Source organism: Elgaria multicarinata, chromosome 3 (assembly GCF_023053635.1).
Source record: "Elgaria multicarinata webbii isolate HBS135686 ecotype San Diego chromosome 3, rElgMul1.1.pri, whole genome shotgun sequence".
In the NCBI taxonomy this organism is placed as follows: domain Eukaryota; kingdom Metazoa; phylum Chordata; class Lepidosauria; order Squamata; family Anguidae; genus Elgaria; species Elgaria multicarinata.
In genome coordinates this window covers 159,412,144-159,426,091 of record NC_086173.1, presented here as the reverse complement: position 1 = coordinate 159,426,091, position 13,948 = coordinate 159,412,144, and the positions used below count along the sequence as shown (strand labels likewise).

The window sequence follows — 13,948 nt, the reverse complement described above, 5'->3', positions numbered from 1 at the left end:
TAAAAACCCTGGCTTCTTAAGACAGAGCACAACTTTATTTCCCTGGCTGTGTTCGGACAACATAAAAAACACCGATGGTTTTAGGAGTCAACTATCAGTGCAATGGCCAACGGTTGCTATTTGTGTCTTCTGTTGGGCCATTTCCACTCCAGGGTTGACTTTTTTTGGCAGAAAACAACTGGAGAAACAACAGCTGGCAGCAGAGTTGTCTTCTTGCACAACCGGTGTTTTTTGTGTGTGTTGTCCGAACCGAGCCAGTGGCGTTTCCGACCCGCTGAGTTGTTGTTTTTCCACCTGGCTACAAAGTTCCCAGGCAAGAGCGGCCCAAACTGAGCCAGGTGCGCTTCTTCAGCCGGCCCAACTCACGGAGGCTGCTGGGATAGCACTGGGAGGACGGGGAAAGCGGTGGAGGCTGTGTCAATCTACTCCGCTCGAGGCCCAACCACCCACGGTTGTGTAGGAGCATGATGTGTGGGGCGTACCTGCACAAACCGCCATTGTGCTCCACCCGCTATTGGCAAAAGTGTTGTCTGAATGCAGCCCCGGTCTCTGCAAACGTCTCTTCCGCTCCACCTTTCTTTTAGCCCCCACCAGGAGCAGAATGTTGTCCTCGGTGAACTCTGGTCCATCCGCTCTTTCCAAGAAGAAGGAAAGCGCTACCGTGGAGACAGTTCAGGTAGGAGAAGCGCCCACCTGCCCTGTGGGGTGGGCCAAACAAGGGCGCCGCTTTGCCCTTCCCTACTGCTGCTGCTGTCCCTCAGTTCAGGGATAGGGAGCCTTTTTCCTGTGTAGGTCTGCATTACTGGGTCGGAAGCTGCCAGAGTATGCAACCAGGATGATCAGAGATCTAGAAACAAAGCCCTATGAAGAGAGACTGAAAGAACTGGGCATGTTTAGCCTGGAGAAGAGAAGATTGAGGGGAGACATGAGAGCACTCTTCCAATACTTAAAAGGTTGTCACACAGAGGAGGGCCAGGATCTCTTCTCGATCCTCCCAGAGTGCAGGACACAGAATAACGGGCTCAAGTTACAGGAAGCCAGATTCCGGCTGGACATCAGGAAAAACTTCCTGACTGTTAGAGCAGTACGACAATGGAACCAGTTACCTAGGGAGGTTGTGGGCTCTCCCACACTAGAGGCCTTCAAGAGGCAGCTGGACAAGCATCTGTCAGGGATGCTTTAGGGTAGATTCCTGCATTGAGCAGGGGGTTGGACTCGATGGCCTTGTAGGCCCCTTCCAACTTTGCTGTTCTATGATTCTATGCATTTCAATGGGCGGGGCTTGAGGTAAAAGTGGCCAGGGTTTGAGGCAAAAGTGGGCAGGACCTGAGGCAAAAGTGCCCGGGGGGGGGGGGGCAGAGGCAAAAGAGGGCAAGACCCGAGGCGGGCAGAGTTTCCAAAGTGGGTGGGGTTTGAAACTACATTTGAAGTCTGGGGCTCTCAGGTTCTCCACTCTTGGCTGAAGGGTGCATCTAGAATTTTGAATCTCCATTTGGGACTTGTGGCTCTCTATTTGTGTCCCCTAAGCACAAAAAATAGCAGCTGGTAAGTTTTTTCATGAACGCTTTAACACACACACACACAGCACCCCCATGCAATTAAAATTAGAAAAGATGTTTCCATTCATATCAATGGATGTCCCCCCCACTTTAATTGCTATCCCTGGAGGGGGGATTTGTGTGTGTGTGTTGCAGAATGATCCCCTTTGAAACTTGCCCCTCGCATGGCAATTGAGCTGAGGGGAAAACCTTCCATTGGCATCAATGGATACTCAGAGCTCTGGGTAAAAGATCTGGACCCTGGTAAATAAATTCAAGGCTGAAACTGCATGGGCCCAGGCCTAGCAACACTGCTGACTCAGTCGCTGTGTATAGGGTGACTATATGGAAAGGAGGACAGGGTTCCTGTATCCTTCACTGTTGGGACGAAGAGGGAATTTCACCCGCTGCTGCTTGCATACAAAGGACACCCGCTGAAATTCCCTTTTCTACACAACTGTTAAAGAGACAGGAGACCTGTCCTCCTTTCCCTATGGCCACCCTAGCCGTGTAGCATGAAGGAGCGAACTGGCACACAGGGAAGCTGTCTTCGGGATGTCAAACTCCAGATTCCACGTAATAAGCTTTATGAAGGTTAAGGGTATGGAGGTGAGTGTGAAATGGGTTGGGGATGATGGAATTTGTAGTCCAACACCTCTGGAGGGCACCACATTAGGGAAGGGGTGGTCTAGCCTGATGGAGGAATGATTTGTGCAGGGTTGCAGGTTGCATTCGCTGTCTGTGGCTGAGCCCGAGTGAAAGACAGGGGATTTATGGAAGGTTTCTCTTGGTTCTTGCAGGAGCCCGTGGCTTTTGAAGACGTGGCCGTGTATTTCACGGAAGGGCAGGCTGCTCTCCTGGATCCAGACCAAAGGGCTTTGTACAGGGAGGTCATGCTGGAGAATTACCAAATTGTGTCCGCACTGGGTATGCGACGAACTCCTCTCTAAACTCAGGTCTTCTTCCTTTAGGTTTATGGATTGGTTACTTACCTGTTGGAATTAGACCTCCATTTTTTCTGGTTAATTTTTCTTGTTGGTTTAATCTGCACACTTATAACAGCAAGTGCAGCCTGCAACAACATGCAGCTGTGTAGCGTGCTCTTGTTCAGGCGGCCAGCCAGCCATGCCCTCTTCCAGAATACTCCATTTTGCGAGCCGATGTGGTGTAGTGGCTAGAGTGTTGGACTACAACTGTGGAGACCTGGTTTTTCTTTCTTTCTTTTTATTTATTATTGCATTTATATCTTGCCTTTTTTTCCTCCAAGGAACCCATAATCCTCCTCCTTCTCTCCATTTTATCCTCACAACAACAACCCTGTGAGGCGGGTTGGGCTGAGAGTGTGTAACTGGCCCAAAGTCGCCCAGTGAGCTTCCAAGGCCAAGTGGGGACTAGAACCCAGATCTCCCGACTCCCAGTCCAACACTTTAGCCACTACACCACACTGGCTCTCAGTGGTTTGAATCCCCCCAGACTATGAAGCCCAATGGGTGACTTTCAGCCAGTCGCAGACCCTGTTCAGACGACACGCTAAGCCATGGTTAATCCGCTAACCCTTTGCAGCAAATGGTTAGTGAGTGTGTTTAAACCATGGTTGTGTAACCACATAACCACGTGGTTCACATGACACGCAAAGCCAAAAGGTTTTACACAAAGTCCTTAACCACCATGGCTTAGCATGTCATGTGAACACAGTCAATGACTCTCAACCTAACCTACCTCACAGGGTTGTTGTGAGGAAAAGATGGAGAGGAGGATCATGTAAGCCACCTTGTGTTCCTTGGAGGAAAAAAGGCAGGATTTTTTAAAATTATTATTGTAACAGAAGCCCGAGTCAATCGGAGCTTCCCACTGGGTCTGCTTAGGGGTTCCGCACTCCCCAGCCCACCCCAGCACCCTACGTTCGTGGGACCGGCAATTTCTGGAATAAAGACACACAGACACACCGGAATGACCAAAGCAAGATTTAATACATGGATGTTACAACTAACAAATAAGGCCTTGGCCTGTAGCAGCAGTAGGGGAGACAAGGGGGGGGTAAAGGGAAAAGAGGGGGAAGGGGGAGTGGATGAGGTAGGATTAAAGCAGGTATAACTAACCACAATTCCATCTAAAAAGCATGCAGCCACACCACTAGGGCCCCCCTTCCACAGCCGAACAGTGGCTAGCTTTTGTCGCAGAAAACCAGACTCTAAAACATAACAAAACCCTAACTTTCCTTAAGCGCCCCGGCTGGGTTGCCTCTGAAGTTCTTCGCAGCCCTGGGCCGAAGACCTCGAATCCTAATCCAATTACCCTTTTTATCTCTATTCCTCCCGGCTGCTCCAGCCCCTCCTCCCTGATGAGAGGTGCTTGATCTTTTCACACTCCAGGTCCAATTAGCTCGACTAGGAGATAGCATGCAAGTGCGAGGCCTACTCCGGCCTCCGGAATCTCAACTCCTACTCTTTTCCCACATACCAAAGCCGGGTCCTGGCGCCAGCCGGGTCATAAACATATCCCACCAGATACCAACCATAAAACATGTCAAACTAATCCTTATCTACCCATCGCACTATAATTCACTACCTAACAGGAAAACCGATACAATTTAAGACTTAGCAACACTTCACAACTCTCTGGTTCTTCACAATTATTATTACCGTATTTCTTTGCTTGTAAGACGCCATTGATTGTAAGACGCACACTAATTTCAGTACCACCAACAGAAAAAAAAACCCTAAGACACACCCGCGATTCTAAGACGCACCCCATTTTTAAAGACGTTTATATGGGGGGGAAGTGCGTTTTAGAATCGAAGAAATACGGTGGCACTACTACTACTACTACTACTACTACTACTACTACTACTACTATATCCTCTCTGTTTTGGGGTGGAGGGCAGCAAAACTTGGTTGAGGAATGGAATTATTATTATTGTTATTACTAATAATAATTCCATTCCTCAACCCAGTTTCGCTGCCCTCCACCCCAAAACTATCAGTCAGCTTTTGTGGCCACTGAACATGTTCAGTCCTCATTGGTCTTTTGGGGGCAGGTTGCTATTCTAAATATATTTTTTTGTACTTGTAAACTTTGGAGTTGTCCCAAACATGCTTATCCCTTGCTCATGTGTTTACTGCCGGAGTCACCCTTGAAGGAATGTTCATTATTGGTATAGATACAATAAAAAGAATCAAGAGATGTTTATCGAAAGTTTTTGTAACTAGGAACTAGTACCTGAATTTTGCTTTTCCCCCCCCTCTCCCCTCCAAATGTCTTTTCCTTTTGTGTTGTGTCTTTCTAAATTGTAAGCCCAAAAGCAGGGACTATCTTGTTTCTGCTCTTTGTAAGCTGCTCTGATGAGAACTCTTTTGTCTGAAGAATGGGGTGAAAAAAATGCTCTATCTCTCTGGCTCAGTTCAGACAACACGTTCGTCAACGCAGTGGGAAAACTCCACTCAACAGTTGAGTTTTTAGGAAGTACTCCCCACGCAACATGTTCTAATTCCACTGTTGTGTGACTGTGGGCTACCGTGGAGTTGAGTAAAATCCATCCTGATGTTTGAGTGACCGTTCCTCCCCTGGTCCTCCCCATGGTATCCCATCAGCCATTGCTGAAAAACAACAACACTGAATCCTGGCAGCTCTCCTAGAGTGGCACTCTCTCCTTTCGTCGCTCTTGCCAGGGAACTCTGTAGCCAGAGGGAAAAGGCAACGCAACGCAACGCAAAACTCCACAGAGCCTGCCACGCAACACAACGGTTGTGCAGAAACTCTCTTCTGCACAGCGTGGATATTCTGCATGGAGTGTTTTCCAAAAAAACTCCACCATTATGTGAAGTTTTCCTGCCAGACAACACATTTCTCAATGGCGGTGTAAAAACTCCACCGCGAGTTCTAAAATCACTGTTGAGACACGTGTTTTCTGAAATGAGCCCCCCCCCCCTGTATATATAAGCTTGTGATGACAAAAAAGTCTGGCTAAAGAAGCAAATATCAATTCTGAAATTTAATTATGACAATCAGTAAGGAAGGCTTCAAGTTCAACCACCTGTCTTTGTGATGTTTCCTTGTTCTCTCCTCTTTCCCAAGAAGGACTTCCAGGCCCCAAACCTGACCTCATCTCCCGGCTGGAGCTAGGGGAAGACCTGTGGGGGCCTGATTCTCAGGGTGTAGACGAAACAGAAATCTCTGATGAGCACTCAGGTAAGAGAGCCAGTGGACTCCCACCCACCCAAAATAATAATTATCTATTGCCTTTAACAATGGCCTGAAACTATTATCTGTTTTGCGTGCCACTTTTGCGTTGCTTACTCAACTTCTGGTGGGCCTGATTGGAGGTTGTTTCATGAAGTTCAGACATAAACACTATGGGTTAATCATGGGTCAAACAATGCACAGTTAACCTACAATAACTGTGGATTGTTTCATCATGATTAACCAATAGGCCAGGTTTGCACGTAACAAAAACCCTGAGTATGGGTTGTCATCAACTTGTGGGTTGTCATTATGTGCGATCCCTGTACTATAGTTTAACTATGGGTTAATATTATTTATTTATTTATTTATTTATTACATTTTTATACCGCCCAATAGCCGAAGCTCTCTGGGCGGTTCACAAAAATTAAAACCATCATAAAACAACCAACAAGTTAAAAATACAAATACAAAATACAATATAAAAAGCACAACCAGGATAAAACCACGCAGCACAATTGATATAAGGTTAAAATACAGAGTTAAAACAGTATAATTTAAATTTGAGTTAAAATTAAGTGTTAAAATACTGAGTGAATAAAAAGGTCTTCAGCTGGCGACGAAAGGAGTACAGTGTAGGAGCCAGGCAGACCTCTCTGGGGAGCTCATTCCACAACCGGGGTGCGGTTATAACTTATAAATATATAAGTTATTTATTTAACTTATATACCGCTCCCATAGCCAGGGCTCTCTGGGCGGTTTACACCACTTAGAGAGTTTATTATATTAAGTAGTATATATGTATTTCTATTAAATAAATTAAGAAATAAAGGCTGTTAACCATGAAAACCAAGGAAAATAATTCATGGTTTGTTGTTAGGTTGAGTACTCTGGGTTGTTCATGATTAATAACCCATAGTTAAACCATGGTGAAGGGTTCATACATAACGACAACCCACAATTCAATGACAACCTGTACTCAACCCACTAATCTGGTTCACACCTGATGACAACACAGAGTACAGGTTGAGTCTATGTTGTTGTTGTATTGTGGGTTATTGTTACGTGTGAATCAGGCCATTCTTAACTCGTACACTGGGTTGTTATGTGCAAACCAGGTCATAGTGTCTGGGTTCACACCTCACGAATCAGCCTCTAATCAGGGTGATCGGAAATTGATTATGCAAAGCAGAAGCAGCCCGAGCTAGGCACATACAATGGGGAATCGTGGGTTAATTAACCCACGATTTTCCTGTGTTATGTGTGAACAGGGCCTATATGTTTGTTTCTCTCCCTCACTCTCTCTCTCACACACACAAATACACCAAGCAGAGAAAGGGGGAAGAGATTGAAATGACAATGTACATTGAACCAGCTGCTTGTTTAACTCCATTTTTTTATTCATTTAATTAAATTTATAAACTCTGTATTTACAAAGGATTCCAGTGTGGTGGACAATAAAGGGAAAAAAAAGGATCAAAATACAAAAGCATAAAAATATTTTAAAACAATGTTACCACTAGAACTGTGGCTGGTCATTCAAAAAGCTTGTTTAATTAAAATGTCTTTAGCAGATGCTGAAGACCAAAGCCACGTTGACGCCTGCCTGTGGGTTGAACTGTTTCACCCATTCAGCCTGTTAAAAAGTCCTGAAAGAATCACAGTAAGGAATAATGGGATGAATTGACGGAAGTTCAAACACAGCAATGCAGCCCGGTTTCCTTTGATAATACAGCTTCAGAGGAGACTTAACCATTTGTTAATTTTCACCCTCTCCTAATCTCTTAGGCTTTTTTCTGAAGTTGCTCCTCACCAGACTCTGAATACTTTCAGTGTTAGCTCTTTCTCCTTACAGGTGATTCCAGGAAGAAACATTTGTGCCCGGTGTGTGGTCAGTCTTTCACTCGTAAATCATCTCTTACTAGACACCAGAGAATCCACACAGGAGAAAAACCCTATAATTGCCTGGAGTGTGGGAAGCATTTTTCTGAAAAGGCCGAACTCGCAAGCCATCAGAGAGTTCATGGGGAGGAGAAACCATACAAGTGCCGTGAATGTGGGAAATGTTTCATTTACAAATCCAAACTCATTGTGCATGAGAGAGCCCACACCGGAGAGAAACCCTACAAGTGCCAGGAGTGTGAGAAATGCTTCGCTTACAAATCGTGCCTTGTGAGTCATCAGAGGCTCCACACAGGAGAGAAGCCCTATGAATGTCTGGAGTGTGGCAAATGTTTTGCTCAGCAATCCGCCTTTGTGATACACCAGAGAATCCACACAGGGGAGAAGCCCTACAAATGCACTGAGTGTTGGAAAAGTTTCCCTCAGCTGTCCGACCTGGTGAACCATCGGAGGGTCCACACAGGAGAAAAACCCTACAACTGTTTGGAGTGTGGTAAATCGTTTGCGCAGTGTTCAGCCCTCGTCATACACCACAGAGTCCACATTGGGGAAAAGCCCTATATGTGCGTAGAGTGTGGGAAAGGTTTTCCGCAACAGTCGGAGCTCGTGAAGCACTGGAGGACCCACACAGGAGAGAAACCCTATGCGTGCTCGGAGTGTGGGAAATGTTTCCTTCAGCAAGCACACCTTAGCGGACACCAGAGAATCCACTCCGGCGAGAAACCTTACAGCTGCGGGGAGTGTGGGAAAAGTTTTGCTGACAAATCGAACCTTGTGAATCACCAGAGAATCCACACGGGAGAGAAGCCCTATCGTTGCACCGAGTGTGAGAAAAGTTTTGGGCAGAAATCGCACCTGGTGAGGCACCAGAAGGTCCACACGGGAGAGAAACCATATAACTGCTTGGAGTGTGGGAAATGTTTTGCTCAAAAATCAAACCTTTTGATGCATCAGAGAGTCCATTTGGGATAGAACCTTATTTGTGACACATACCTATCATATTGCATGGGGCACGAACCCATGGGGCGGGAATTTGACTGAGGGCCGAATTCAATTCCAGAGAAGCTCTCCACCCATCCAGTGGTGGGTGGAGCCAAAGGCAAGGGGGCAGGCCCAAAAGACAAAATATGCCATAGAATCGTAGAGTTGGAAGGGGCCTCTAAGGCCATCGAGTCCAACCCCCTGCTCAGTGCAGGAATCCACCTTAAAGCATCCCTGACAGATGGCTGTCCAGCTGCCTCTTGAAGGCCTCTAGTGTGGGAGAGCCCACGACCTCCCTAGGTCATTGGTTCCATTGTCGCACTGCTCTGACAGTCAGGAAGTTTTTCCTGATGTCCAGCCGGAATCTGGCTTCCTTTATCTCGAGCCCATTATTCCGTGTCCTGTACTCTGGGAAGATTGAGAAGAGATCCTGGCCCTCCTCTGTGTGACAACCTTCCAAGTATTTGAAGATTGCTCTCATGTCTCCCCTCAATCTTCTCTTCTCCAGGCTCAACATGCCCAGTTCTTTCAGTCTCTCTTCATAGGGCTTTGTTTCCAGACCCCTGATCCTCCTCTGAACCCCCTCCAGCTTGTCTACTTCCTTCTTGAAGTGTGGTGCCCAGAACTGGACGCAGAACTACCAGCCCTTTTTAGCTTAAATTTCTTACTGATTACCAGGAATGAAGCCTTTGGAGAGGCATTTCAACCTTTTAGGATGTGGGGGAAACCAAGCAAAAACCTGTGGTACCATCAAACAATAAGTGGTTGTGGGAAAGGGGGCGGGGCCATTGTGGGTGCCCCGGAGGGCTGGATTGGGATCTCAGCAAGGAACAATTTGGCCCTCAGCCCTGAGGGTCCCTACTTTATTGAAAGGTCCCCATTTTCCACCCTAGAGAGATGGTCTCTCAGTGTTCATGAACCTGTTTTGGTTGAGACACTCCATACTACTTTAGACTGCAATTGGTGGATATATATATTTAATTTTATTTTAATATAACCAACAAGTGATCAGTCCCTTGACAATTGATGTCTAAGCAACTCTTATATAAAATTAATTAATACAATTTTAGGGAGGGAATGATACCAAGAAGGAAAGAAAAGAATAAAAATAAATGGAGGACAAAATAATTGGTGGGTATGAACAGACAACACACTGTTTTATTTCTTAGTGAATTTCAATTTTATTATTAAGGCAACCCAACACGGGTTTTAACCAAATACGAGATCAGAGTCATAAGATACACACATTACATTATGGCACAGCATTGTATTAATAATAATTAATAATAATTTATTTCTTACCCGCCTCTCCGATTGGATTGAGGCGGGAAACAACAGCAAAAATAAAATACTGATTAAAAACCTAGCATACACCGTTAAAAGCATCCTAAAATTTAACTGGATAGGCCATGTTTTCTCACGTGAGAAACTGGGCCCCTTCTTCCTCTTCCGGCGGCTTCAGATCCTTTATGCAACCCTCAAACTTTTCTTCAGCATGGGCGTCTGCCAGCATCTCCAAGTGCTGCTTGAGGTATTTCTCTTGCTCGGGAGTTTGGAGCAGAGAGTTGCTCCGCTGGAAATTCTCCTCCAGGTCAGTCATTTTGGCTTCTGCCTCCGATAGAAGAGACTCTTGGTCTTCATGTTGGTGAACAAAAGCAGAAGCCTCAGAACCCAAGGGAGCCACAGAGTAGATTTTATCTGGCGACTTCTCTCTTATCTTACCAGCGTCCTTCTCACTGGCCTCGAGCTCTTGAGCCGCCTCGTTTTCAGAAGACAAATCTGGCTGTTTGAAGCCTTCAATTATGTTGCTCCCGGAGTCCGAGAGCCAATTATGTGGCTCTCGGACTCCGGGAGCCGCTGCTCCGGATTCTGTGGCTGCAACTCAACGTCATTCATACTGATGCTTTTCCTTGGGGTAAAGTAATTAAGGTCTGCATCCGATATGGTTTTAATTGTCTCTTTGTCAGCACGTTCTGCCCGTCGTCCTTGCGGCTGATAACGCACCCTCGAGTTATACGTAGAACCGTCTGAATGATCTGCCTCTCCTAGCAGTCTCTTTGCCCACGTCGGCAGTTTGCCATTGGTGAGGATGCAAGCTGGAGCTATAGCAAGGTCATCACTAGTGGGAGTCTGAAGAGAGACTTCATAGAATAGCAGAGCCGGAAGGGGCCTATAAGGCCATCAAGTTCAACCCCCTGCTCAATGCAGGAATCCACCCTAAAGCATCCCTGACAGGTGGTTGTCCAGCTGACTCCTGAAGGCCTCTAGTGTGGGAGAGCCCACAACCTCCCTAGGTAACTAGTTCCATTGTTGTACTGCTCTAACAGTCAGGAAGTTTTTCCTGATGTCCAGCTGGAATCTGGCTTCCGTTAACTTGAGCCCGTTATTCCGTGTCCTGCACTCTGGGAGGATCAAGAAGAGATCCTGGCCCTCCTCTGTGGGACAACCTTTTAAGTATTTGAAGAGTGCTATCATGTCTCCCCTCAATCTTCTCTTCTCCAGGCTAAACATGCCCAGTTCTTTCAGTCTCTCTTCATAGGACTTTGTTTCCAGACCCCTGATCATCCTGGTTGCCCTCCTCCTCTGTGTCCTTCTTGAATTGTGGAGCCCAGAACTGGATGCAATACTCTAGATGAGGCCTAACCAGGGCCGAATAGAATGGAACCAGTACCTCACGCGATTTGGAAGCTATACTTCTATTAATGCAGCCCAAAATAGCATTTGCCTTTCTTCCTCTTCCCTCTCCTCTTCCTCTTCCCTCTCCTCTTCCTCCTCCTCTTCTTCCTCCTCCTCCTCTTCCTCTGTGACATAACCAGCCAGGGGGTCAGAATCACAGGTGATCAGTCGCCTGACAATTGATGTCTAAGCAACTATTATATAAAATAGTTTTATATAATAGGGAGGCTTTCTGCTTGGCCAGGCAACATAAGTCTTCTGCCTGAGCCGATGAGACCAGGTTCGCTCCCTGGCTTTTTTCTGCTCTTGGACCTGATCCAGTTCCCTCAAGTGCTGTTTCATACAGGTGGTAATTTCAGGGCTAAGATGCCATACAAAGATGCAACTGTCTCCCAAGACGGTGATCAAGTGTTCGCAGTCAAAGGTAAATTTCATCCCTGTAACGACTTCTGAATGTCCAAACATTTTGGCAACACACTCTCCGGAGTGGACGTCGATAATGGAAATGCTCTTGTCAGAGCAACTGGTGGCCAGGAATGTTCCGGAAGGATCCAACTTGGACCTTCAGGAGGGATCCGTCTTCACCTTGCGAGCCTTTGTAGCACCACTTCTGCTTCCCAGTGACCGTGTTGTATACCCTGACATTTCTGTCCTGACAGGCCACAGTGACGTACTTCTGGGTTATGTCAACATCCACGTCGTACAATTTATTTATTTATTTATTTATTTATTACATTTCTATACTGCCCAATAGCCGAAGCTCTCTGGGCGGTTCACAAAGGTTGTTTTCTCGGCGACAAGGTGGGTTCTGACACAGTTAATTCCGTCCGCAACCTTTTGTGCGCTGCGAAAATAGATGCTTTTGTCAGCTCCACAGCTAATCATCTGATTGTCTCCATTTCCGTTGAACTTCACAGCAGTTATGGCCGAGGAATGGTCATCCAAGTTTATAATTTTGCTCCACATTTAGCACGTGGATCAGCCTGTCCCGGCTTGCTGAAACTAGCAGAGCCAACCCAGTTTCTGGCTTAGAATATTCTAAGCAGAGTACTTTTGAATCACGGGCTTCAACTTTCATCACCTCGTCCATAGATTTTAGCTTGTGTATCCTCAAATTTCCAGCTCTGTCACCAGAGGCCAAATGCTGGCCATCAGGATTGACTTGCATCACACGGACACCCGATTTCACATCAAGGTAGCTGACGTTTTCAACTCTGTCTGGCACACTGGCTGAACCTTGCAAATGTTGGGTGTTCTTTTCCACATACACAACCTTCAGCAAGTTATCACTGTAGACGTTCTTCTGAAAATCTGCTTGCGTGCAATTTTACAGGTTCCAGAAACATACAGTGTTGTCTGATGAGCGTGTTAGGAAGGATCCTGGCAGCGAACAGCCTTGATTGTCTTCAAACTCGGGATAAACCTCAATGTCCCACACGAACGAGTTGTGGAAGAGGTCGGACCACACTCTCCCAACTTGGCTAGTGTTCTTCACGTCCCAAATGTACACACTGTGATCCTTGTACACGCAAGAGAGCCAGTGATGGCAGAGGTCAAAAGCCAAGGCAATGGTGTCCGGGTAGGTAGCATTGGGCCTTCTCAGTGTCTCTTCGCTGGCAACGTCAATGTAGTTACAATGTAGTAAACGACAAGTAGTTACATATAAAACATCATATATGGTGCTGGGATTTTTACCAGCAATCTTAGTTATCATCAGGAGCCACTAAAGCTTTCTTAATTTTTGCCGCGGGATGGGTGGGCGGGTGGGCTCCTTGGAGGAAAAAAGGCAGATATAAATGCAGTAAATTTATTAAAATACAATATTTTTATCTGCTCTGCGGTTGTAGAGACGAAAGGAAGGGCAAGCCTAGCCATTAGAGCAAGGCATGCTGGGAGGCCACACGCCCCCTCTGTCCCAGGAAGAACACGACCGCAAGGAGATCATCAGCTCTAGGGCTGACAGCAACAGAGCTGATATCTCAGCCTGGATGCTTCAGCGTCGCTTAAAACTAAACATGGCAAAAACAGTTTTGCTGGTCTTCCCTCCCAAACCGTCCCCTCGCTCGTCATTCTTTGTTACTGTTAGTAATGTCACACTTTATCTGGTGGAAGAAGCTCGTCGTCTTGGCATTTTGATTCTTCACTTTCTTTCTCCTCACATATCGAGGCTGTAGCCAAGTCCTGCCGTTTTTTCCTATATAACATTGCTAGGATCCGTCCGTTCTTATCTGAATCTTCTGCTAAGACCCTTGTCCATGCATCGGTTATCTCCCGTTTGGACTTTTGTCATCTTCTTTTGACTGGTCTTCCTTATGCTCATCTCTCCTCTTCGGTCTCTCTTCACCATTCTGCAGCCAAGATTATTTTCTGGGCTCGTCGTTTTGACCATGTTTCTCCTTTGATGAAATCTCTTCATTGGCTTCCGATCCCATATAGAATTCAGTATAAGCTTCTTTTGCTGACATTCAAAGCGTGTCATGGTCTTGCACCTTCTTATCTTTCCTCTCTCATTTCACTCTACCATACCCCTCGTACCCTCCGTTCTTCAAATGTTATGTTGCTCTCCCTCCCAAGAATTTCTATCTCTCTTGCCCGGCTTCGCCCATTCTCTCTGGCTGCCCCGTTTGCTTGGAATGCTCTTCCAGAGCAACTACGTACCACGAGTTCCATTG

General features: G+C 46.3%; 1 protein-coding gene and 1 pseudogene across 1 annotated transcript; one reads left to right on the top strand and one right to left on the bottom strand.

Annotated features, from left to right (window-relative positions):
• The first annotated feature begins 2,225 nt into the window (after nt 1–2,225).
• LOC134396231 (zinc finger protein 501-like) lies at nt 2,226–8,753 on the top strand. The gene is made up of 3 exons (XM_063122650.1): nt 2,226–2,465; nt 5,613–5,726; nt 7,573–8,753. Exons 1-3 carry the CDS (start codon nt 2,312–2,314, stop codon nt 8,589–8,591), a joined length of 1,287 nt encoding a protein of 428 aa, XP_062978720.1. The 5' UTR covers nt 2,226–2,311; the 3' UTR covers nt 8,592–8,753.
• A 1,264-nt stretch (nt 8,754–10,017) lies between these two features.
• Nucleotides 10,018–12,903, bottom strand: LOC134395656 (WD repeat-containing protein 62-like; annotated as a pseudogene).
• Between the last annotated feature and the right edge of the window lie 1,045 nt (nt 12,904–13,948).

What these genes read in the sequence shown, in the direction of transcription:
- LOC134396231 (XM_063122650.1), top strand. Translation starts at nt 2,312, where the DNA reads ATGGAAGGTTTCTCTTGGTTCTTGCAGGAGCCCGTGGCTTTTGAAGAC. An exon ending in CCAAATTGTGTCCGCACTGG is followed by an intron (nt 2,466 to 5,612) that starts GTATGCGACGAA and finishes CTCTTTCCCAAG; the next exon opens with AAGGACTTCCAGGCCCCAAA. An exon ending in AATCTCTGATGAGCACTCAG is followed by an intron (nt 5,727 to 7,572) that starts GTAAGAGAGCCA and finishes TTCTCCTTACAG; the next exon opens with GTGATTCCAGGAAGAAACAT.